The 24,839-nt window shown below is 35.8% G+C and overlaps 1 protein-coding gene across 8 annotated transcripts in view; it reads left to right on the forward strand.

Moving 5' to 3' along the window:
• The window catches only part of Tomosyn (syntaxin-binding protein tomosyn), a 476,946-nt gene that overhangs the window by 375,490 nt on the left and 76,617 nt on the right, over window positions 1–24,839 (forward strand). For all 8 annotated transcript variants that reach the window (XM_074124613.1, XM_074124615.1, XM_074124614.1 and 5 more), the window contains exons 3-4: window positions 15,177–15,359; window positions 18,155–18,289. In XM_074124613.1, coding sequence (XP_073980714.1) covers window positions 15,177–15,359; window positions 18,155–18,289 — 318 coding nt within the window. The remainder of the gene's footprint in view (window positions 1–15,176; window positions 15,360–18,154; window positions 18,290–24,839) is intronic.

Genomic DNA, 24,839 nt, shown 5'->3' on the forward strand with positions numbered 1-24,839 from the left:
TCTATTTCCTCCTCTTTCTAACACAATCTTATCAGTTTCATTAGTTAATCACCTTACCCGGACAAGAAAAGTAGCTTGTTGTTACGATCCTTTCCAGTAACAAACCCTCGCCTTTTTACTGCCATTTTTATGCTTTGTCTAGTCCGGTCTTCAAGTGCCAGAAGCCACATATCACAAACTAACGGTTCCTGCGCAATCTGTCAGAGTATAGAAGTATCCTCTTCTCCTGTCCATCGCCTTAGCCTCTATGAATGGCTGGAATCCCTGTAGAGATGTTTTTTGACTTGTGCATATAAGAAGAAATAAGGTCAGATTAAGTCGACTTTACACTAAGCTTATTAGATAAATAAATCTTTAACAAACACTTACAGTTTACAAAGTTAAGTTTAAAGGTTGATTAAACGCTAAAATGTATACAAATCAGCAAGTACCTAACATATCATTAATACTTATTAAAACTGTCCGGTAGGACAGCAGTTGTCTAAAGGTTGGTCGTCAAAAACTGCCCTTTAAACGCGTCACGTTGAAAAACACCAAACTTTGACAATTTTTTTCTCTTTTTCTATAAAAGATAAAATTCTCAAATTTTCTTTAAAATATAGGAAAATTCTCCTTTATAACTATATTTTTTTTTTGCAACAATCCAGATCTAATAAGATTTCGAGGAAAATGTTGCGGAAAATTGGTAAAAACGGCATTTTCAGAAAATTTTCTTGTTCTTGTTGTTCTTCGTGTTACCTTTTTTGTAAACAACGTAGCGCCTAAACGCGCATACTGATTTTTATGAATGAGGCGTCATTCGATTAGATATTTCATGGATATGGGCCTTTTCGGGGGGTCTTGACGTTGTACATCGAATGGTAGAGGAGTTAGCCCCATGTATGTAAGGCACCCTCCAAGATTATTATTATTAATAACTCTGTAAATCTTAGCTCGATTTCGTTGAAATTGCGTATAGAAGTACTTTTCCCTTCAATTCGGTAAAGAATTCATTAAAATCTTAACAATACGAAGAGAGATATAGAGGTTTAAAATGTAAAAAGTAAAGTAATCGCCTATTTTTTCAGGCGGGGCTTAACTTCCATCTACCAATTAGGTGTCGTGGACGAAGGCGACTAGCAAACATACTTTACTATAAATTTTTTTTATTAACCATTAAATAAAATCCAAGGCATAAGACCGGGAATCGAACCCAGTACCACAATACATATTAGCTTCCCAGGTCTCGCCTCTAACCGCTCGGCTACTGTGGCGCCAGGTTTGAAGTGTTTACGATTTGAAAAAGAAACTAGTTTTGTATTATTTGTAGCCTAGCAATGATTGAGGGATGCGTACAACTCCATACATGCGGTAAGAGTAAAGAAGATAGTTTTTTAGGATTGTACCCAAGCCTAGTAAGTTTGAACTTTGGGAATAATTAAATTTTTTACTAGATCTACTTGAGTTTACGTCCCAGTTGTCATCAATAATTTTCTCCTAATGTAAGAAATGTATTTATTTATTTATTTATTTTTTTTAGCTTTAAGTCTGCAATCTAAAATCCACAATAATTTTTATGACATAGATGACAATTTTATTTCTATCTTCTTACCAATGCGTTGATTGTAACTAAATAAATGATTAAAAAAAAAAAAAAAAAAAGTACTGTTTGCAAGGAAAATATTACCATAAAACTCATTTGTCATCATTTTATAAAAGGTTTTTCAGCTTTTTCTTCTGTTTTTGTTTTTATTATAATGCAAATATATTAAATTAAACCAGTGAGAAAAAATAAAGTAAAATTAATTCATTTTTATATTATATCTTTTATTTCTTTTAATATCTCATCCCATACTACACGACATTCTTCTCTGTTCAATGTACCGTACTGCAAACATAATTACGGTTTTTACTGCCCTATCTTTCGTATGATGCGGATAGCCAATCATTTTAACTTAGATTTCTTGGCACAGATATACAAACTTTTCTAAGTAAAGCCAGATGTCAACAATTTCGTTAAACTATTTGTATTATTATTATTATTATTATTATTATTAAAACGAATAAACCGGCATATCCCGTGGAACGTTGGCGAAGAAGAAGTTGTTTCGGTGGAAGCCGTGAAATACTTGGGCATCACAATTGATGCGAAGTTGAGCTTCGTGAGACATTTACAGGAGGCGGCGGATAAGGCAGGAGAGAATGTCGCCAGACTTACAAGGCTTATGAGCAATGTAGGAGGTCCCAAAGCCAGTACGCGTAGGGTGCTTATGAGTGTCGCCCACTCAGTCCTGTTGTATGGGGCTGAAATATGGTCAGAGGCACTCAGAAAAGAAGTTTATAGAAAGAGACTGGCACGGGTGCAGAGGCTGGGTGCCCTACGGATAGCCTCGGCATACCGGACTGTTTCGGAGCCAGCGGTCCTGGTTATAGCGGGAGTTATCCCAATTGCACTTCTGGCCGATGAAAGAAGGAGAGTTTACGCTAGAAGGCACGAAGTGGATAAAGTAGCGGTCTCCAGGGAGGAGCGTGCATACACGGTGTTGGAGTGGCAATCTTCTTGGGAGGAGGAGTCAAGAGGTAGATGGACGGCCAGCCTTATCACAGATGTTGGTGCATGGATAGGGAGGTCCTTTGGCGAAGTGGATTACTTCGTTACCCAATTCCTTAGTGGTCACGGGTATTTCTGTGAGTTCCAAAGGAAGATAGGGAAGAGGACCAGTGGTGAGTGCGGCTATTGTCCGGGAATTCTAGACGATGCCCACCACACCTTTTTTGTGTGTGAGAGGCGGGGTTGCCTCAGGAGAGACTTGGAGCAATATGTCGGGCATATTACCCCAGCGGGGATAATACCGACTATGCTCACTAGTAGGCGGCTGTGGGCATGTGTGGCACGCTTCATTAGGGAGGTGCTAAGTGCCAAACAAAGGGAGCTGGTTGAGTTTGGAGGGAGGACCCCTTGATTGGGGATAGAATAGGGGCCTAGCCTGATGTAGTGCTGCATAAGCGAATCCAGGCTAGGCCTGGAGCCGGTAGGCTGCCTTGGCGGGAGTCCGGCACGTATGTGCGTTTTTGTAAATTGTAAAATTGGTTCATTGAACCGTTTATTTATTTAAAATTTTTATTTATCCTTTTATTGAGATTTACACCTGTACCTACAGGGTACAATAGGTAAATGCGATAAGTGTATAAATAAATAGCGTGGCAGACGTGAATGACGGTCTTCCAGTGATGGCTGCCATTAGTCACCCAGTTGGTCACGGGGCCTCAGCCGTCTTCGAGGATTGGAGGGTAGCGTAGTTGAAGACAAATTTGCACCTAAAGGGTTGTGATGAAGTGAGAGTTTTTGGTGAAAATTTTTATATCGAATTTTGGCAAGTTCGGAGATGAATGGAATTTGGAGATCTGTGTGTATTGTGTGATTGCTAACATAGAATGAAGCGTTTACTATGCGGCAGAGTATTTTTGGATTGGAGTGTTTGCAGTCTATTGATGTTGGATTTTTTAGCTGTTCCGTAAAGTTCGTGTCCGTAAGTCCATATTGGTGTGAGAAGAGCTGTATAGAGTCGTCGTTTGTTCTGTAGTGAGAGTTTTGAGCGTTTGTCGAATAGTCTGGCTAGAAGTTTGTGTACGTTTAAGTCTCGTATGGGGGTTCCAGGGAAGTCTCTTGTCTAGATACATTCCAAGGTACCGCACATGGTCGGCTGGTGGGATAGGTGTATGATGTAAGAAGACAGGTGGTGGAGTATGACGTTTGAGGGTGAAGACTATGTATTTAGACTTATTTGGGCTAATTTTTATACGCCAGTTTTCTAACCAAGGTTCTATTGAGTGAAGGTGGGACTGTAGTGAGCGTACTGCGAGGATAGGGTCAGAGTGTGTGGAGAGAATGGCAGTGTCGTTAGCCAAGGTGTAAATAGAGGTATTAAGGTTAGAAGGTAAGTCGGCAGTGTGCCACACTTGCTGGGGTGCCACAGGGAAGTGTCTTAGCTCCTCTACTTTACACAATTTATTTAAAATAAAAATAAAATATCAATGCTTATGCAATTTTAATCAAATAATTATTTTTTTGTTGAATTCAATTTGTCTAAGCCATTTAAATAGATATTAGGTTGGATATTTGCGCAGAAAATTGTCTGTATCTTTAACTTATATTCAAATGAACATTTTATGAGGAATTAGTTATACAATTAGAAGGCTTGATGGGACGATTTATGGGAAGAGATAAGCGAAACAATCTGAAGTCCTCAGTCCCCAGACTTCCAGTGTAACTTCGCAATTTTTAACAGATTTGGCAGCTTGAAACGGAATGATCGGTGATTTCATAAGATAAAGAAAAGACAGACTTAAGAAAGTCCGATTTATTTACTACACAGCCTGTTCAATCACACTTGTTAATTTGCTTGCGCTCGAGCTGAGTAAATTCAGAATTAAATTGTAATTTTAAATAATTTTGCTACACGGTACAGGAAACCCGGGGCGCGCATTCTGGTCCTGTCAAACTATAATATGCGTAATGAGTCACGTTCTGTTCTTATTGAGGAAGGTTTTTTTCATGGTTAGATGATGGTTTAAGTTATAGTTATTACACAGAACCGTCTTTTTAAACAGTGAACTCAAATTTATGTATTCATCCTTGAAGTCATTTCATGATGTTTAGGCGATATTCAATAACCGTAGATGTCTGACCTTGATTAAATTTTAGGCTGTAAACAAAGTAGATGTCTTTTTGGCATCTAAACTTTCCTTATAGTTTATTTGAATGAAATATTTACTGAATACTGTGATGTTGGTAGGTAATTTTATAAGAAATATACATGCAATGGGTATTGCGATCTGTTGAGACTTAAAAGCCAATCAAAGTTCCATTAAATCGGCAATGGGTAAAGCCTAACGAACTAACTCACGCTTACAGGCAGTTAAATTCGTAAAACTGAAGCTATTCAACATTTACCAAACTCTAAACCAATTATTACCAACTAAATAACGTTAATAACGTTTCTTTGACTGACTAGTTCGGAGATAAAGATTGGGAGATGTACGAGTAGAGTTGTTCTCACGTACAATACTGTAATATATTTTTTTCTGAGTGTGCCAAGTGGCGGTCGACCCTCTAACTTCTAGGGACTATTGTGTGTTGCCCTTTCCTTTAACTAGGTCATTATTTTAATTTAGGGCAAGGCGACCTCAACACGTCTAACCTAAGGTTTTCTGCTATTTCTTTATTATTTAAAATTCTTTGGAATTTTTCCAAATTCCAACCTTTTGCTGCTATCAAATACATTTGCAGCTTTTTATGAATGCATCGTTCGTAGTATACTCGAACTTTATTATTTTCCTGTGTTTTTTTCTTTTAAATAAAGAATCTTTGCGACTTGTTGAGGAAGTATTTTCGTACTAAAGTTTTTTCTTTTTTTTTGTGAGATCTATGTAAGCAATGAAGGGTAGTTAGAGATGGTTAGAAATATTTATGAAGTTTAGCACACCAGTAAGGGAATTTGCACAGATTTGTACAACGTTGTTGACATTACTTATACTAAAATTACTTTTTTGACAGAGTTTTAGCGCAAGTGATACTCGTTTTTTGTAATTGTAACATTCGTAGTTGAACCAAGGTTTGTTTACAGTAATAGGGCCAGAGTACTTTTTCCTACTTACTAAAATATTAGAACTGATCATTGACAATGAAACACTATTCTTAAAGTTAACAAATAATTCATTAACTGATTCGATATCAAAACAGATCCCCGGACAAAGCTCTAAATTCTTTCCAAAATTAATTAGATTACGAGGGTCGTTTGAAAAGTCCGTGCAAAAATAAAAACTACTTAATTTTTTGGGGTAAACCTTTTTTATTTTTCAACATAGTCTCCTTTTAGGCTTACACACTTCGTCCAACGCTGCTCTAGTTTGTTGATCCCTTCCGAATAATAGGATTTGTCCAAGTCTGAAAAATAGCCATTCGTTTCTGCAATCACCTCCTCGTTTGAATAAAATCTTTTTCCCGCCAGCCATTTCTTCATATTGGGGAACAAATAGTAGTCCGAGGGAGCCAAGTCTGGAGAATAGGGGGAAACCTATTTCCATTAATTTTGCGACCACAACTGCTGAGGTGTGAGCTGGTGCGTTGTCGTGATGGAAAAGGACTTTTTTGTGGGCCAATCGTGGGCGTTTTTCTTGCAGCTCGGTTTTCAAACGGTCCAATAACGATGAATAATATGCACCTGTAATAGTTTTACCCTTTTCCAGATAGTCGATGAGGATTATTCCTTGCGAATCCCAAAAGACAGTCGCCATAATCTTCGCCTTTTTTTGGCGCAGATTCCCCCTTGGTAACCCATTGTTTAGATTCAGGAGTGTAGTGATGTATCCATGTTTCATCCACAGTGACGAAACGACGCTTAAAGTCCTGCGGATTCTTCTGGAACAGCTGCAAACCGTCCTTGCAACACTTCACACGATTTCGTTTTTGGTCAAGCGTGAGCAATCGCGGCACCCATCTTGCGGATAGCTTTGACATGTCCAAATGTTGATGCAAAATATTATGTACCCGTTCATTCGAGATGCCCACAGCACTAGCAATTTCACGCACCTTCAGTCTTCTGTCATCCATCACCATATCATGAATTTTATCAATGATTTCAGGAGTAGTAACCTCAACAGGGCGTCCACAACGTTCAGCGTCACTTGGCCACTCCAAAAATTTTGAAACCACTTATAAACTGTTCTAATCGAAGGTGCAGAGTCACCATAATGTTTATCAAGCTTCTCTTTAGTCTCCTCAGGCGTTTTGCCTTTCATAAAGTAGTGTTTAATCAACACACGAAATTCTTTTTCGTCCATTTTTTGAAAATCACTCGACTTCCTCGATTCAAACGAATGCCAAACACAAAGAAATAGACCGATCTGGCTGAAACTTGTTGTGTGTTCTTCCAAGAGATGCTACTAACTAAACATAACCTCGATACGCGCCAGTAGTGCTATCTCTCTGACTTTGCACGGACTTTTCAAATGACCCTCGTACTTACATCTCTATTTAGAAAAATTTCTCTGGAGTTATCGGAAGTAACGTTGTTGGCAAAAAAATTCTAAATGATGATTATGACCTCTAAGATAGACTGACGGTTGCCGAAGATGATTCTTTAGAGACATTATCACTTAAGAGGAAAGCAAGTGGTTTCAAAGAGGTCCCGGAACTATTTTGCTGGAGCGATTGCTGAATGTCCGTGGTTTAAAGTGTTTTGAAAACGTAAACCAAAAGCGAAAAGTAGGTGCCTTTTTCATTATCAGCAAAAATAGCCATTTTTATAGATTTGCTCTTTACAGCAATTGCACTTTCGGATCGAAAAATGATTTTTTGATGAAAAATGAATCTTATACGTCATTTGGAAACATTCTAGACAATACTGAAGTTTCTAAACACTTTCAGTAGGTCATCAACTGTTATCATTCACTGCACATTTTTGAAAACCGGTTTAAAGCATCTGCACTAGAGAGGTTTCAGTTTAGAGAGCGATTAAATTTACTGGATTTAGGTCAACAACAGCCGCCATTGAACACCAGAAAGGTCCGTTCCATTTGCAAGGGAACGCTTACCTCGCACCTCCAAAAGTTAAATGATTCTCCAGACCTCTCGCCAATTGATTATCGCAAATAGAACCATCACGTTCCAATTCTACTAGGTAAGAAAGACAATCGTTTAATTCTCTCGGACCCAATTTCCACAGTAATGAGTTAAACCAACTTACAGTGGAGTCTCGGTTATCCGTCATGACCGGGACCGGACACGGTGACGGATAGTCGAATAGACGGATAATGGAAAAAAACAGGAAAATTTCCAGATTCTTTTGTTTAACGTGTATAAAACTTTGTAATTAACTGGTATACATATTTTATACGTTTATACGCTTAAGCCTTAAAGGTCAGCTATCTTTCATTATTCAATTCATTCTATTGTGTATTAAAATTAATGAATACAATGTCTGCGACATCTAATCGGTTTTGTTTGTGGTTGATCTTTTTAGGGAAAAAACCCACAAACTGTCGAATGATGGACACGAGTATGTACCTAAAAGACAAAGGAAAAAATCTCAAAAGAAAGTTTTCTTTTTAAAATAATTTTTTGGGTCTTTTTTTAATTTTTAAATACTGAGGACGGTGACGGTTAATTGGAATAGACGGATAAAAGGGTGACGGATAACCGAGACTCCACTGTATTTTTTTTTAAAACTAATTGCTAACTCAGTTAAATAATTCAGTTAAATTTATCAAATTATTGTACAAAATGTCGTAAAATAACACAAGTCAAGAACTATTTACATAATTATCTACGTAATATCTGCTTGTCCAACGTTCGGGCCAAATTAGTCAACTAACAGTGTTGTTCATTCCTCAATTACTTTCAGTACTTTGTTGTTAAAATTGGTAAACTAATTTACATCCCCTTGTTAGGGAGAAGTATTTATTTAACAGATCTTCATAAAGAACCCGTACTTACAGTGATAATGAAAAGCACAGGCAGACGTTGTTGGTTGTAAAAATGTTGAAACAGTGAGTTACAAATTTAATTTAGGCTCCATTTAGGTTTCCAAGCCCAGCGGATGGCCTAATATTTTTGTGGTACTCTGCACAGACCACTTTTTATTTTTAGTTTATTTTTCTTGCTTGAATTTCTGTTCGGAAAAATGACTCGTTCTACACATGTCGCCTCCCCTGCTTTTACATTTAACAAACGTGAATTTTGATGGATTAAAACTTAAATAAATTTATAAATAATAAAAAAATTAAAAAAATAAAGTAGTGGTGAGTGAAAAAGTAATAAATACAGCTAGTGGTGACCGCACACTAGACTTAACATAAAAGAACAGAACTAAACAGAAGCTATCGACTACATACTTAAAAGACTCTTAGACGTAGATCAAAACTCTCTCTGGACAACAAAAGACTGATCTATAATTAATTTTATTTTGAAACCCATCTGGGTGTATGGAATAAAGCTGCGGGGTTCAACCAAACGCTCCAATCTCCAAAGGATTCAGTCTCTTCAATCTAAAATACTTCGAACTATTGTACACGCTTCATTTTATGTCTCCAACCTGACTATACACACTGACCTTAACCTTAACATTCCTTTTATTATCACCGAAGTCGCTGAAAACACGATAAAGAAAACTCCACTTCAGCCTGCAATCTCATATAAATCCTCTTGCTCAAAATCTTTCTTCTAGAACTCTTCCTGATAACCCGGACAAGACGCCTTAAGAGACAGTGGTCTTGTGATCTCCTCTCCAGTGAAGAGAGTGACTAACAGTCTAATGTTTTGGAGTGTTACCACTAGGTAACTTCTCCACTCGTTACATATCATTTGTTATTCGGTTATCACTGTTACATATAGCGCTAACGCGCTGATTGTAGCATAAATAAACGCAAAAAAAAATAAATGAAAAATATTGTGGTGAACGGAAAGCGAGGTGAAACTGAACAGAAAAATTATTAATTAGTTATTTTAGAATAAACGGTGATTCGTAAGATCGTTCGATGCAAAAACCTTTTAAGTCCATCCAATTGAACGAAACAGCTTACACCAAACGAACCCAAAATATATTTCCTCTTGATCTATGCTGTATTTCTAATTTCGTTTGGTATAAACTTAGCTTTACATTCAAACTGCTTTACTTTAATTCACTTGATCATGAAAAGTATCCTAATAATAATAATGTGCAGCCTAATTTATCATTGTAGCAACCTAAATATTAATAATGATATTGTGAAACATAAGAACGATTAAAGTGATTCGTGTGATCTTATTGGCGAACGGCCTCGTCCTAACAGAACTCCAAAAAAGACATACGAGTACAGTAAAGAGACTCGTACAGCCAACTCTTTTTTTACAAGATAGATACGTTGCTTAGACGTGCAAAAAGACTTGTAAAAAAATACATGCGACGTATGGTAAATATGGGGATATGTTCCACAACTTTAAAAAATCGTGTAAGATGAAAAAAAACTCTTAATTTTCCCACAAAAACCGTGATAAAAAAGTAATAATGTAATCCATATTACATTGTATTTATAAAACCAAAACAATTCATTTTTATTACAATAATAAAATTAGTGTACAGTGAAAATTCAGTCCCATAAGTACGAGTACTTATAAAAATTTAAATTTAAATTAGGAATAAAACTGAATTTTGCATCTAATTATCGCTACTTGATAACAAAAATGCACGTTTATTACGAACTGGATCAAAAATGCTATCATCAGTAGATATGTCATTGATATACTGAGCACTTGAACACTGAATATCGAAATGCTGTGTTCAATTTGAAGTACAACGAGATAAAGAAAAAAGTGATAATAGAGGAAACAAGCCATGAAGTCATGAGATGTCAACAAGACCAAGTCACTAACACTTGTGTGGCCATAAAACCTACTGACTTCTGATCACACTGTCGAAATTAGAATTAAAAAAAAAAAAAATTTGGTGGATTAGTGCTAAAAACGTGTAAAAATTCGTTTAAAAAAGTGTATTTGTTCTTATTGGTGAACCGTGTAATTTCCAAATCGTATTAAAAAAAGAGTTGGGTGTACTTAAAAGGGGGAAAAAAACTGAGTAGCACACATAAAACAAGTTTTCTCGGAAAGTAAGTTTAACACTCAGAGAAAGTGCATCTAATTTCTTTTTTGGCAAGGCAGAAGCAGCCATTTTGGCTTTTTTTTCAGTCCGACACTACCTTATCAATGCGAGAGAAAAGTCGATAATCCAAAATAATAAGTAACTATTAAAAGTGTTTTAGTGTTACTTTTTGTTTTTGGCATTGGCTTTCGCCATACAGCCAGCATCGTCTAGGTGCTTATTATCACTAGAATAATACATTCACTCACTCTACATTCTTACTTATAAATACATTCGCTTCACTCATTCATCCCTCTACTGTACAGGGTGAACCAGTAAGTAATATCCATAGGCCTACTCTGTGTAGTACGCCTAAAGTGGAGTTCAATGACGTATTGGCCAACTTCATATTTTCCACTGTTCTTGAATTTTTTAAAGTACAATTTGTAAACTTTGACTGCCTTATTTTAAGACAACCTACTTGAAAATTTGACTATTGGTCCATCTAAAAGAGTTTTCAATGAATTAAATAACTTGATAAACTAACACTGTTGAGTGCTCGTGAACACGTTTTCTTGTAAAACATACGTAATTTCTCATGCGAAGATAAAAGGAATCCTGGAAAATGATATACCGTTAGAAAGCCCATTAAACAAGAAAACTTTTATAAAAAGTTCCAGCACATAGGTCTGATAAAGATCACATAAGGGCCTAATGAGTTTTCTTAAAATTTTCGATTACTTTTTTTTTTCCAGCATTTGGAGGAAGATTGAGGCGGTTTGGAGAATAACATATGCTTCGAAATGGTATCAATTTTTAGGAAATTTATCTGTCTTTCTAACCGTGTCATCAGAACTGAATTTTAGCATTACATTTTTATTGGAAAAAAGTAATGATTTTAGAAAAAAAATTTAAGTGACGTCACTCAAGAACAGTGGAAAATATGAAGTTGGCCAATACGTCATTGAACTCCACTTTAGATGTACTACACACAGTAGGCCTATGGACAATACCTACTGGTTCACCCTACATACAACTATTTACATAAACCTTACAACTAATGGATGGATCAGTCCTCTATATTCCTGCCATCCTATAGCTTAACCGAAATTAAAATCACTTAATCCTTCTCTAATCATTTTCTTCCATTCATTCTAATCGGCCACAACTTTTAAATACATATTTCATTGCTAGCTCTGCTACAGATTTAAGCACATAGATGTTGGTGGAGAATATTATGTCTTCGTAGCGAAATGGTGCATCTAAATACCTGTATATGTCGTCAAACATTCGTTTCCTTTCTAGAACCTAACGTGGACATATTACTGCCATAAAATTGCTTCTGGAATTCTCTTTTATCCTGAATTGAGAAAATCAGTTCTTTTAAAATCATTACTGTTTAATTCTAGGTTATTTTTATATTTCATTTCCGATGGTTCTGATAGCAAAATGAATGTAAGTCATTTGTGGGAGCATTATTGCTGTAAATTTGTTTTCCAATTATTTGTATCAACTGCTAACAATAATTTTTTTGTTCTGAACAAAAGAATTGTTTAAAAATTCCAGTTCAGTAATTTGAATGGAAGACAATCTTTCGAAAAGATTAGAGTATTTTAATACTCAATATTTTACTAGAAAGATATCAGAGATTTGTTGGAAAGAGTGTGAAGGTAAAATTATTGAGTTTGAAGTCATTAGAAGATGAAGTATAATCGAGGCCATAAACTCTGTTAAAACTTCTAGAGAAGTAAAAGTGGGCTTCTCTAGCAGGAAGTAGAGTTATAGTAGCGTGGAGGCTGGTTGTTCATTGGTAGAACAGTGCGCTAAACGTGAGGAATCCCCGGAGGGGTAACAGTTTAGAGATTGGTAAATGGGGCATCTCTCCTCTCGCTAACTGGGAGATTGGATACTACCATCAACTCATACCACGGCCTCTTTCGTCATAAATTTCAAACATGAAAACGGGGAAAAGATTGAGTATGTGTTGGAGGGTTTAGGTAAAACGAGGAGGTTCTTTCTGCGTAGAATGTTCGAAACTAATGTCACACCCTTTAGGAATGTACAAGGGAAATTAAACTCCATTTATCATGTAATTCTTTGTAAACAAAATTTAAATTCTCTTAGCCGTGGACGCTTAAACTCTTCAGGATAGATTCCTGAACATATTTATAAATGAATTACGATCATATTGAAAACGTTATTTGTATTGCAAAAATGAACTTTGGTCTTTCATTTCGTTGATGTACAAAAAAAGCATTTCTATTGATGGAATGGAATTCTAAGAATCTGAATATTTTCTAGAATCAAAATAGTAATTCTATAACTTCTTTGACGATGGTTGATGGTCTCAGCCCAACACAAATCTACTCATCTTTCGGCGTCATTTCTAGGATACCATCATGATACCATTCCTTGGCGAAGTAGAATCCTTAAAAGTCTACATTGCTTCATCGCAGTAACAAATTATGATCTGACGGTGCTAGATCGGAATTGAATACAGACTGGAAGCAAGAATGAATTTGATTCTGTAGTAACTTGAGTTGAAATCGGGGCTGAATGCTATGAGGTAACAGTTCATGAAGTTGTTAAAAAATAACTAATCAAAGCATTTTCAAATAGCCTTCAGCAAGTTGTTAAAGACAGTGAATCTTATGCTGGACTCAGCTCGTGGCAAAACCGGACTCTTAGCTCTGTTATCTGAACTGATTCAGAAAATGGGACAGCACCAGTTCTTTGCGCAGTTTGCTCAGACTCCTTCGGTCTGAGTATCCCACGTGTTCCCCCGAAGAGCTGAGTAAACCTGAATTCCTCACTATGCTGATAACCCATTGTTTAACTCCACAGTTATCATAATTTTAAAATAAGACTTCGGAATTTCAATTATATTTAAAGAACATGAGATAAATGATTAAAACAAGGTTCTTCTTTATCTATTTCTTTATTTAGTTCTTTGCATTTGCACCCCTCTGTTCGGGGTAGAGTTTTATTAATAACAAAAACATCCATAAGGTCTTGAAGCTCAATAAATGCACCACTTTTTCTGCAATTGGGTGACTCCTTGATTCATTAATAATTCAAAAAAATACAGTTGAAAATTTTAACAAAAATCATCGAGAACGAATTTTTTAGACATTAAAGTAAAAATTTCATTGTTTATAAGAAACGTTTTGAGGCTCTGTGTTAAGCAGATTTATAGGAAATTTAAAGCTCTTTCGTTTGGAATAAGCAGTTTTGTTGTAGGATAAAGGATAGAAAAGTTACGACCGTTTTTTATGGTGAAAAACGCGAATATCGACGGAAAAGTTCAAAATGCAGAGAATCAGGCCATAGTAAATAGAATGTTTTTTGTTGCATTTGAGCTGCTGTATCACCTCCCGAAATTTCGTCCACTCTTCCGTGAACACCCTGTATATACTTTTAAATTATCTACATGTCTGTAAGTTTCACCTTTTCATAATAATTTACCAGTTACGAAAACCCCGGATATTGGTTAATAGACCTCAGGTTTAAGAACGCATGGATGAAGAAAACACTTAAGAAACTGCACAATTTTTTCCTATCTTATAAATCATATCAACATTCTTTAACAATATAGGTTCTTTAACATATATAAAACAAACGTTATAATTTAGAGGTTATAAAATACCATGTTGTTTTCGTTTTCAAGTATAGTACCATTAGTTAAAGTATTTACTTCACATTCTGAATGTTTTGGAGCCTATATAAAGTTGATTTTGCATTCTGTTTCATTTAATTTCACTGCTCGTATACTGTTCACTGCTAAAACCAGCTTACATTACATCTCATTCATAGTTATTGTATGGAAATCGCGCATATATATATGTATGTATACCTAATTTACCTTACCTAATTTACCACTATACCACGGCTACTTCATAGTCTCGCCCTGACATTCTACGATTAATGAACTCTGGGTGTACTTGTCATGTAGTTTGGTACAGCCAGCCAATTTCCCCCTGGACAACTTTCCAGTTGTGGTATTCAACATGGTAAACACTTAACATTGTTGTTTTAATAGGGTGAACCTATCTCGCCTACCCACTACGTGTGCTATTTATTTAAACACGGGCAAATTATTATTATTATAATATTAATAGTTTATTTTACACAAAGTTTGAAGTATGACAACATTTTGTTTAAAAATATAATATATTTTTAAGATTATTTGGTCTATTTTTCCATCTATTTGTTGATTAATATTTTTTCATTCTTTAATTAGATCGAAGTTCTCTTCTCAAAATTAAACCAGATGCGTTTCCTAATTTTCTCTATTTCAATTAATCACGCTCCTGTGTTTGCTCAAGAGGAATTTAAATTCAAGTAAAATAAATTTAAGTTAACTTACTTAACCTACTTAACCAAAATGTATTCTTAATATAGAGTATTCTTAACACCAACAAGGTCAAAGAATCAGGATATCTGAGACTTGCTCTTCATAATTTGTACATTTAGAGATCAATTAGTGCAATTTCGGCTAATTTATTTTAACTTCTACAATAGTTTAGTTTTTCTTTATGTTCATTGTCCTTTAACAAAAATCCTTAACTAATAAATCTATAGATTGGGCAGGTTTGGCGTTGATTGCCCAGTTTGGCATGAAGGAGATGTAGCTGTAATTCAGATTGTTTTTCTCATCAATGAAGGTGCATTAATTACGGCAACTTCTGATGATAGTGTACATCTTTGGAACTTCAGACAAAAAAGGCCAGATCTTGTTCACAGTCTTCAGTTTCAAAGAGAAAGGTAATTTTTTTGTCTATTATTCTTCTAATTAAAGCAATCATGCTTCCACAATGCAATATCCCGGTCGAATTCTGAATATATTCTACACAGTACTCTATACAGGGTGATCCATTTAAAAGGCACCAATCGCTAATAACTTTTTAGAAAAGCGGGAATACGTAAAAACCCACGAAGTAAACTATATGTTTGTATTTGGTCTAGTTTTCAAATTTTCCACCCCCGATGCTGTATCTTCATTATTTGGCGGAGTTACGGCCAAAAAACTGATCTTAGTTTCATGAGGACCACTGATTTTGACAATGATTATGAAAACTTCATAAAAAAATTGTGAAAAATGACGTTAACCCCGTTTCGATATCCCTAATATTAGTCGAGATATTTAAGATCAAAGTTACAATTTTATCTATTCGTGAACGGTTTTCAATATTAATTTTCCACCAGAAATACACGTTTTGGGAGGTCCTCTGACTGCCAAAAAAAAAAAATGAAATTTGTGACGCAAATAACAAAAATAATAATCATTGAAGATTTTAAAAAATGTAGTGCAATGTAATGGTTGTGGGTGAATCAGAATAAATTTGTTTTCTCATCAAGTAAAAGCAACCATCATGATAATGTACCCCATATGCAAGACTTCTTGTCCTATGATTGCGGTAAGAATATCTTGCCAGGATGTTGGTCTAATGGTCAAGGGCGTGGCTTTGTAGGTGGGAGATCCCCAGTTCGAATCTCACGTTTGCAGTCAATTTTATTACTTAATAAGTCATAATACTTTTTATAAATAAAATGTAGTCATACACCGGATTCGAGCTGGTGATTTCCCCATTATATTCTTCTATATTGCACATAATTCCTAACTATTTCATAGATAATTCCTTCCCTCGTTACTGTACAATCCACTACCTGGTTGTCGGCTCCGCCATCTCAGTACCATCCCAAACTTCTAAATCCCTTTAAGAGTTAAAAACAAGTGTCATTGTGACTTTCATTCTCAGGAGACAAACATGTGTTTACATATAAATTTAATTCCTACCCCTCGAAAGTACTAAGCTACCTGGGTTTTACTTGGACATTAGACACATGGAAGCCGCACAAAATTAAGAGACAACTAAACAAAAGGTTCGGAGAACTAAGACGCATGATCGGATCTAAATCTAAACTAAGCTCACATAACTAACAAAGACTTTACATGTTCAATCTTGGACATGTGGATCAGAGCTGGGAGACTCATCTAAACTCTCCAATATCTCCTGCGTTCAACCTTTAAAACTCAAGTCTGAAATTCTAATCTTTATATTATGAGTTTGATAAATTAAATTATGTTTTATGTCATATTATTGTTTGTATTTTGAATTTCATGTAATAAATCATCAAATAAATATAATCACCAAACTCTCCATTCTTTTTTCCTCTAATGGATTTAACACATCTCCTGACTGTACAGGGTGCGGCGCCAACATCCAGACAAAATACAAATTGAGATTCCCGCCTTTCTATAACACTGGTAGATTTCGCGATCAGCGTTCATATAGCTTGACGCATGTACTAAACCATCATAACCTCTAAACAGATTCAATGTTGAAACCAAGTGCGGCGACAGAAATAATTCGGTTCTTCGGATACCCGAAATCGACTGTACGATGTCATCGCGAAAAATAATGAGTCGGAGAAGTCCTACGAAGGTTTTGCAACACCGTTGAGGAAAGCCCACTCGAAGGAGCGCGTTGTCAGGACGCCCGATATCATTCAACGGGCTAAGGAGCTGATTTTTGAAGATCCAGGGCAGTTGATCCGAGAAATATCGTCGGTTGTTGTTGTGAGCGAAAAAACTATGCGTCGAATCGTCCAGGAGGACTTCCGCTATAAGACTTACACAATTAAAGTGAAACAGATGCTTTCCGAAGCCGCCAGGACAAAGCGAGTTGAACGCTGCAATCTGCTTTTGTGTTCCTTAAGAAACAATGCTGCCGGACGACTCAGGTTTTTTCTGAGGAGAAAATTTTACTGTTAATGCGAAAACCAATCGAAGGAATGGCCGCTGGCTCGCCCACGACCCTGAAGATGTTCCCATTGTTGCAAGAACGAAATTTGCTACGAATGTTCACTTACTAGGAGTTGTGTCCATTGAGGGTGATGTCAATCCACCGCATTTCTTTAACAACGGGGAAAATGTCACAAAAGAAGTTTATTTGCGTGTTCTGACACATGTAGTGAAATCGTGGATGGACACTGTGTCGTCTGGAAAGCCGTATGACGTCCACACAAGTCATTTGGTGCAAAATTTGCTGTCGGACAACGTCGACATGTTTTGGTCGAAAGAATACTGGCCTCCCAACAGCCCAGATTTGAATCCTTTGGACTACTACGTATGGAGCGTAGTTGAAAGGGTCACTAACAGGTCCAGACATCCAAATCATTGAGAGCCGCTATTAAAGCGGCATTCGCCGATAAGGACCGTGTCACATTAAAGCGCGCCTGCACATGCTTCAGACCGAGAATGGAGGCGGTCATTCAAGGTAGCGAGGGATCTATTGAGTAAATGTGTTCTTTATGACGTTGTGGATAGTGTGTATAGAATTTTTTTGTAAACCTTTTCGTTTTTTTGCAATCAAAAGTATGTTTGGAAAAAATGTATAGTTGTTCGGATTTTGGCGCCGCCGCACCCTGTATACATGGACGCATAATATAATGAATGCACTCCTGGCTTCTTGCATTTATTCACTAATCTATCTACCTTCTAGTATTCTGTATCAATCTAGGAAGTATTATATTAATTATGAATTTTTATTTTTCAGAATAACCTGTATATTTCTACCATTACAAAGTAAATGGCTGTACGTAGGCTCAGAAAGGGGCAACATTCACGTAGTGAACATAGAATCGTTCCAGCTGTCTGGTTACGTCATCAACTGGAATAAAGCGATTGAAATGTGAGTATACTGTGGCTGTTTTATACATTTTTGATATAAATATTCTAAATATTCTGTTTATACATCAAGTCAGTTCGTAATTTCGCTTCGAACAAAGTAACTCAGTGCACCTTAGTTTCGAAACAATAAAAACATTATCTTTGAAAGTGTTGTTGGGTTCTCAGTGCTAGGCATCGTTGATTTTTACCCGAATTAGCTCTTCTGTTTTGTTTTCTTATTACCAATTTCGGATTTTTATTCACTGTCAGAGTATGATTCATCAGTAGTGTGTTGAGAATTGGACTTACAATTTTTTTAGATTTATGTCACATTGCCAGTGCTAACAGTGTTTCTATCCCACTCTAGTTTCTGGCAACAATGCTTTGAAAAAGAGTCGGAAGTCGATAATGGCAACAAATCGATATTTCTGGTAATATTTTAAAACCCCAATTCGGCACGATTACAGATCACTAGAGTATGAGGAAGTAAAAAACAAATCTGAGTGTGAACGACTCACACGACTTTTTCTAACTAATATCTTCAATCAGTTACTTAAAAAAAAAAGAGTAAAGTAATCGCCTATTTTTTTCAGGCGGGGCTTAACGTCCAACTACCATGTACTAGGTGTCGTGGACGGAGGCGAATAGCAAACGTACTTTACTATTTCTCATTTAACCATTAAATAAAATCCGAGGCCAAGACTGGGAATCGAACCCAGTACCACAATGCATATTAGCTTCGCAGGTCTCGCCTCTTAACCCGCTCGGCTACCGTGGCTTCAATCAGTTACTTTAGTGCAGGAATTGTCAAACACGAGGCTAGTCCAAGACCTGTGGCCCGTCACGTTGTTTGGAAATTATAAAATTTAATTGTTACAATTTAATGTTTACAATTAAACGTAATCCACATTGCAGCCGTTGTCGGAACAGTGCAGCAGCGTCAAACAAAATGTGCAGTAGCTAGCATTACGGGCTTAAGACTCAATGTGGACTTAGCTCGCTTCTTGCTCTCTGCGACAGTACTGCCAGTGAGTCAAATACAAAATTATTACTTTGGGTAAAAACAACTTCAAAAAGAAAATTTATCCCATTTTGAATGCTGCAAATCATTACTACAAAAATTGCCGAATTTGAAATTTTCAAAATCAAACAAAATTTTTTAAAAGACGAATTTGAAACAAGATTTGTGGATTTAAATAAATGTGAAAATCAATTTCAAATATTTATTTCTCCTCTTTCAAGTAGATGTTGAAACTATTGATGAAATTTTACAATTAGAACTTAGCGAAATTCAGTGCGATTCTGTTTTGAAACAAAAATTCACGGAAGTTGGAATACCAAAATTTTATAACTAACATATTTATCAAACATTTCCCAATATTTTATTATTAGCTAATCATGTTTTAGTCATATTCGGAAGCACATATTTGTGTGAACAATTATTTTCAATATTAAAAAATAATAAAACGCCCGAAAGATCAAGATTAACAGATCAACATGTTTAATCTATTTCAAAAATCAAAGCCGCCATTGAAATTCAACCAAATTTTTGAAGATTTGGTGAAAAAAAAAAGTTTGCCAAGTTTATTCAAAGAAATGATTTTATAATTTTTTTGTACGACTTTGTATTATTTGACTTGATTTGATTTTCTCAGTGTACTTTTTATGTTAATAATTATTGTAAATCAAAATTTTCTTTTTTATAATTCGGCTCACAGCTACGAGGGTCGTTTGAAAAGTCCGTGCAAAATCAGAGAGATAGCACCACTGGCGCGTATCGAGGTTATGTTTAGTTAGTAGCATCTCTTGGAAGAACACACACCAAGTTTCAGCCAGATCGGTCTATTTCTTTATGTTCGGCATTCGTTTGAATCGAGGAAGTCGAGTGATTTGCAGCTGTTCCAGAAGAATCCGCAGGACTTTAAGCGTCGTTTCGTCACTGTGGATGAAACATGGATACATCACTACACTCCTGAGACCAAAGAACAATCTAAACAATGGGTTACCAAGAAGGAATCTGCGCCAAAAAAGGCGAAGACCGTTCCTTCGGCCGGAAAGATTATGGCGACTGGCTTTTGGGATTCGCAAGGAATAATCCTCATCGACTATCTGGGAAAGGGTATAACTATTACAGGTGCATATTATTCATCGTTATTGGACCGTTTGAAAACGAGCTGCAAGAAAAATGCCCACGATTGGCCCAGAAAAAAGTCCTTTTCCATCACGACAACGCACCAGCTCACACCTCAGCAGTTGTTGTCACAAAATTAATGGAAATAGGGTTCCAACTCGTTTCACATCCCCCCTATTCTCCAGACTTGGCTCCCTCGGACTACTATTTGTTCCTCAATATGAAGAAATGGCTGGCGGGAAAAAGATTTTATTCAAACGAGGAGGTAATTGCAGAAACGAATGGCTATTTTTCAGACTTGGACAAATCCTATTATTCGGAAGGGATCAACAAACTAGAGCAGCGTTGGATGAAGTGTATAAGGCTAAAAGGAGACTATGTTGAAAAATAAAAAAGGTTTACCTCAAAAAATTAAGTAGTTTTTATTTTTGCACGGACTTTTCAAACGACCCTCGTATATGTGGAAATCTTAAAATGGACCTTGATGTCAAATGAGTTTGATATTGTTTGATATAATTGAAAACTGGCCAAAACTAAATTTTCATACAGATATGGTTTAAATAAAAAAATATACAATATAAATCTCTAAATGTAATATAAGCAAAGTACAATAATACAAGAAATTAAGCTTAAATGGAAGCAATTTAAAAATCTGGCTTAAATGTAAAAAATAAATTCAGAAAAATGGTTCTAGAAGTTTAGGAATTTTTAGCAACACATTCAATTCTTATTAATAATATTTAAGGAGTAGGACCGCATTTTATTCTGAAATGGTAATTTAGGACGAGCCTAGAAGGAGTAGGCGAAAGAAGAAATGAATTTTAATAACGTTCCTCCAGGACAATGAATAAGTTAGGTCTAAGTTTAAATTGGTTAAATGGTAATTCATCAACTATGCTGTGTTAAAATATAAAAACAGGTGGCGCTGCCTAATGGTGATATCCGGAAACTGTACCACCAATAAATATAATGGGGTAATACAAATTTTAAAATGGCCTATTAGAATTCCTTGTAGATTTGTTTCAGATTTAATATTCATTAGAAATTGGTTGTGAAACTTGTGCTCTAATTTCCATTAAAAAGTAAGAATTCTGTAAAATATTAGTTCCTTACTCAAGCAAAAGCGGCTGATAGCTAACTTAATGTTTAAGTTATAACTTTAGCTACAATAACATACAGTTATTCTCAATTTCCAATTGGATTGTTTTATTTTTATTTTATTAACGTTTATCTCCTATTGTAGGTAGGGTTGCCAACTCTATAAAGTTCCGAAAAAGGACGCCCTAAAAAAATAGGCAATACAGGGCCGTCGACAGGATTTTGGGGCCCGGAATATACAGGGTGTTCAGCAAAAGACTACCATTACTTCGGGGGGCGATTTTGGGCATCATTTGTAACGAAAAATTCTATATGAGCTATGGCACGATTCGGCTCCTTTTTATAGATATTTTTAATTTTATGTTTTTTCAAGGTATCACTACTTTTTAGCAAACAGTTGTCTATATTTCCCAAACTAATAAAGTTACAGCGATTTCAATCAGCTCATTAGAAAGAAGGTTAAATTTCCTTTTAAATAAGCTAATTTGTATTCCAAAATAATATGTAATATCAAGTATTTTCACTTTGTGGCCCAAACATAAGGAATAGCAAGTTTCTAATTTTTTCCAAAAAAACTTCGACTTCATTTTTCTCAAAAATATTATATAAGTTTAAAACGTGGACTACTCATGAAAAACATCTACATACAGTCACCTTTCGAAAGATATACCATGAATAGTGGTTATTTTAAAAATTGATGCAGAAATTTCTGATTAATTGCAAAAAAGTAGGCCTTAAAACAGCGTCGGCATTGTGAAAGGAATTTAACTAACATAAGAATATAATTGATCAGGATCATCAAATCCATTACCATTTTTTGCATTTTGTTCATCGTTACATCAATAACCTGCTGACCTATTCAGTTCAGTTAGAACAGAAAAACAACACGCCAAATGAAGAAGACTCGGAAGTCAGAACTTAAATCAAAAATACAATAAAATAAATTAGATTTGTGCGAATAATATCTGAAATAAGGACAAAAGGCGTCCTTTCCTAATTTAAGAAAGGACAAGGACAACCAGGTTTTAAAAAGGGACTGTTCTTTCCAAAAAAGGGCAGTTGGTAACCCTAATTGTAGATTTAGTATAGGATAATGAAGAGGCGTGGTCATGGGCAGAGTCAATTTCTGGGATTGAGGAGGCACAAAAACAAATAGGAACCCAAAAAACTTGTTTGTATAACTGTTTTTAATTCTGTTCCGAGTTAAAATGGCGAATAATATTCTCAGTTTACTCACCACTTTCCAGCAAAACAGCTTTTTATTTTCCTAGTTTTTCATCGTTCCATTCTATTTTCCTTTCATTTGGAAAATACATCCCCCCTCCACCAATAAGTGGTTGCCATTAAAGTAAACAAAAAATGCATTGCCACATATACTAGGTTTTTCATTCTCTTTTAGCGATTCTTGTAAAAACAAATCTAAATGTTTTTCTTTCTTTTAGGAGCATTACCGAGAAAGTGTAAGGGTCAGCTTTAGCCAATGGTTGGAGTTGTTTTCCCAACAAACATGGAGTTCCCATCTGCGTGTTACTCCTTTTACCATTCAACACAATTTTCACCAAAATGTTGACTTTTATTCTTCTTTCTTACTTTTAGAAAGAGAATGCATTATCGTCCCCATTTTCTAGTTGGAGATTTCACAGGCGGTATCCGTATTTTAGGTACCTGGTACACAGAAAATGCTTTACAAATTGTTACTGTGTGGTCGCCTAACTCATAAAAGGAAAATTAAAAAAAAAAAAAAACTTCTAATTCGATGTTTAGTGTTGTGTCTTTTTGGAAACCTAAAATAATTTCTGTATTCAGGACTATTCTCGAAAATGGGTTTTTACGATTTATAAAAACCGAATACACATTACTTACTCGTACCTGTGAAGATCATTCTACAACTGAATTTTTTCCATTAAAAATTTGTCGATAAAAATCATGCTTCTCTTTTACGTCTACCATTTCAGTAAATAATACGGTCTTTTGATTTTCCGTACTAAATTAGATTTACTGTGTTTGTACTATTTTGTTTCTCTGAAGCTTTGGAAAAGCGTCCAAAAAGCAATATTAGGGCTCAAGTAAAGTATCTCAGTTGAACTTATTAAATGTAAATTTAATTGAAATAATAATTTTTAGGTAAAATGTACTGTTTTATTTTTATCTCCAGTGGGTCAAAAAAGTATTGGCACACTAAACTTTTCAGGGTTTTAGCGAGGGGGAAACAAATTTTAGATAATCCATCAAAAATGTAAACAAAAAATAACTTTTGGGAAGTCAAAAAAGTATTGGCAGACTTTTATTTATTTAAGTATTGTATATATTTATAAATTGAAAGTTTTAATTTACTGGATAACACTAATATTTTGTCATCATACCATTGGCATCTACGATAGCCTGCAGTCTTCTTGGCATCGACGGTACAAGATTTTGAGTAACCTCTTGTCCAATTTTCGTCACTCTTTTAACAAAACTTCTTTCAAATCATTTTTGGAAGAAATTTTATTCTTTCTTACTTGCAGGACCAACAGATACCATAAGTGCTCTATTGGATTGTTATCCGGGGACTGTGGAGGCGTTTTCAATTGCCTGGGAACGTTGTACAGCAACCATTCGTTTGTTTTATATACCGTATGCTTGGGGCCATTGTCTTGTTGGAAGATGAAAGTACGAGGGTCGTTTGAAAAGTCCGTGCAAAAATAAAAACTACTTAATTTTTTGAGGTAAACCTTTTTTATTTTTCAACATAGTCTCCTTTTAGGCTTATACACTTCGTCCAACGCTGCTCTAGTTTGTTGATCCCTTCCGAATAATAGGATTTGTTCAAGTCTGAAAAATAGCCATTCGTTTCTGCAATCACCTCCTCGTTTGAATAAAATCTTTTTCCCGCCAGCCATTTCTTCATATTGGGGAACAAATAGTAGTCCGAGGGAGCCAAGTCTGGAGAATAGGGGGGATGTGAAACGAGTTGCAACCCTATTTCCATTAATTTTGCGACCACAACTGCTGAGGTGTGAGCTGGTGCGTTGTCGTGATGGAAAAGGACTTTTTTGTGGGCCAATCGTGGGCGTTTTTCTTGCAGCTCGGTTTTCAAACGGTCCTATAACGATGAATAATATGCACCTGTAATAGTTTTACCCTTTTCCAGATAGTCGATGAGGATTATTCCTTGCGAATCCCAAAAGACAGTCGCCATAATCTTTCCGGCCGAAGGAACGGTCTTCGCCTTTTTTGGCGCAGATTCCCCCCTTGGTAACCCATTGTTTAGATTGTTCTTTGGTCTCAGGAGTGTAGTGATGTATCCATGTTTCATGCACAGTGACGAAACGACGCTTAAAGTCCTGCGGATTCTTCTGGA

This window comes from Rhodnius prolixus, unplaced genomic scaffold (assembly GCF_049639745.1).
Source record: "Rhodnius prolixus isolate KJV_2025 unplaced genomic scaffold, Rpr scaffold_3, whole genome shotgun sequence".
Lineage (NCBI taxonomy): Eukaryota > Metazoa > Arthropoda > Insecta > Hemiptera > Reduviidae > Rhodnius > Rhodnius prolixus.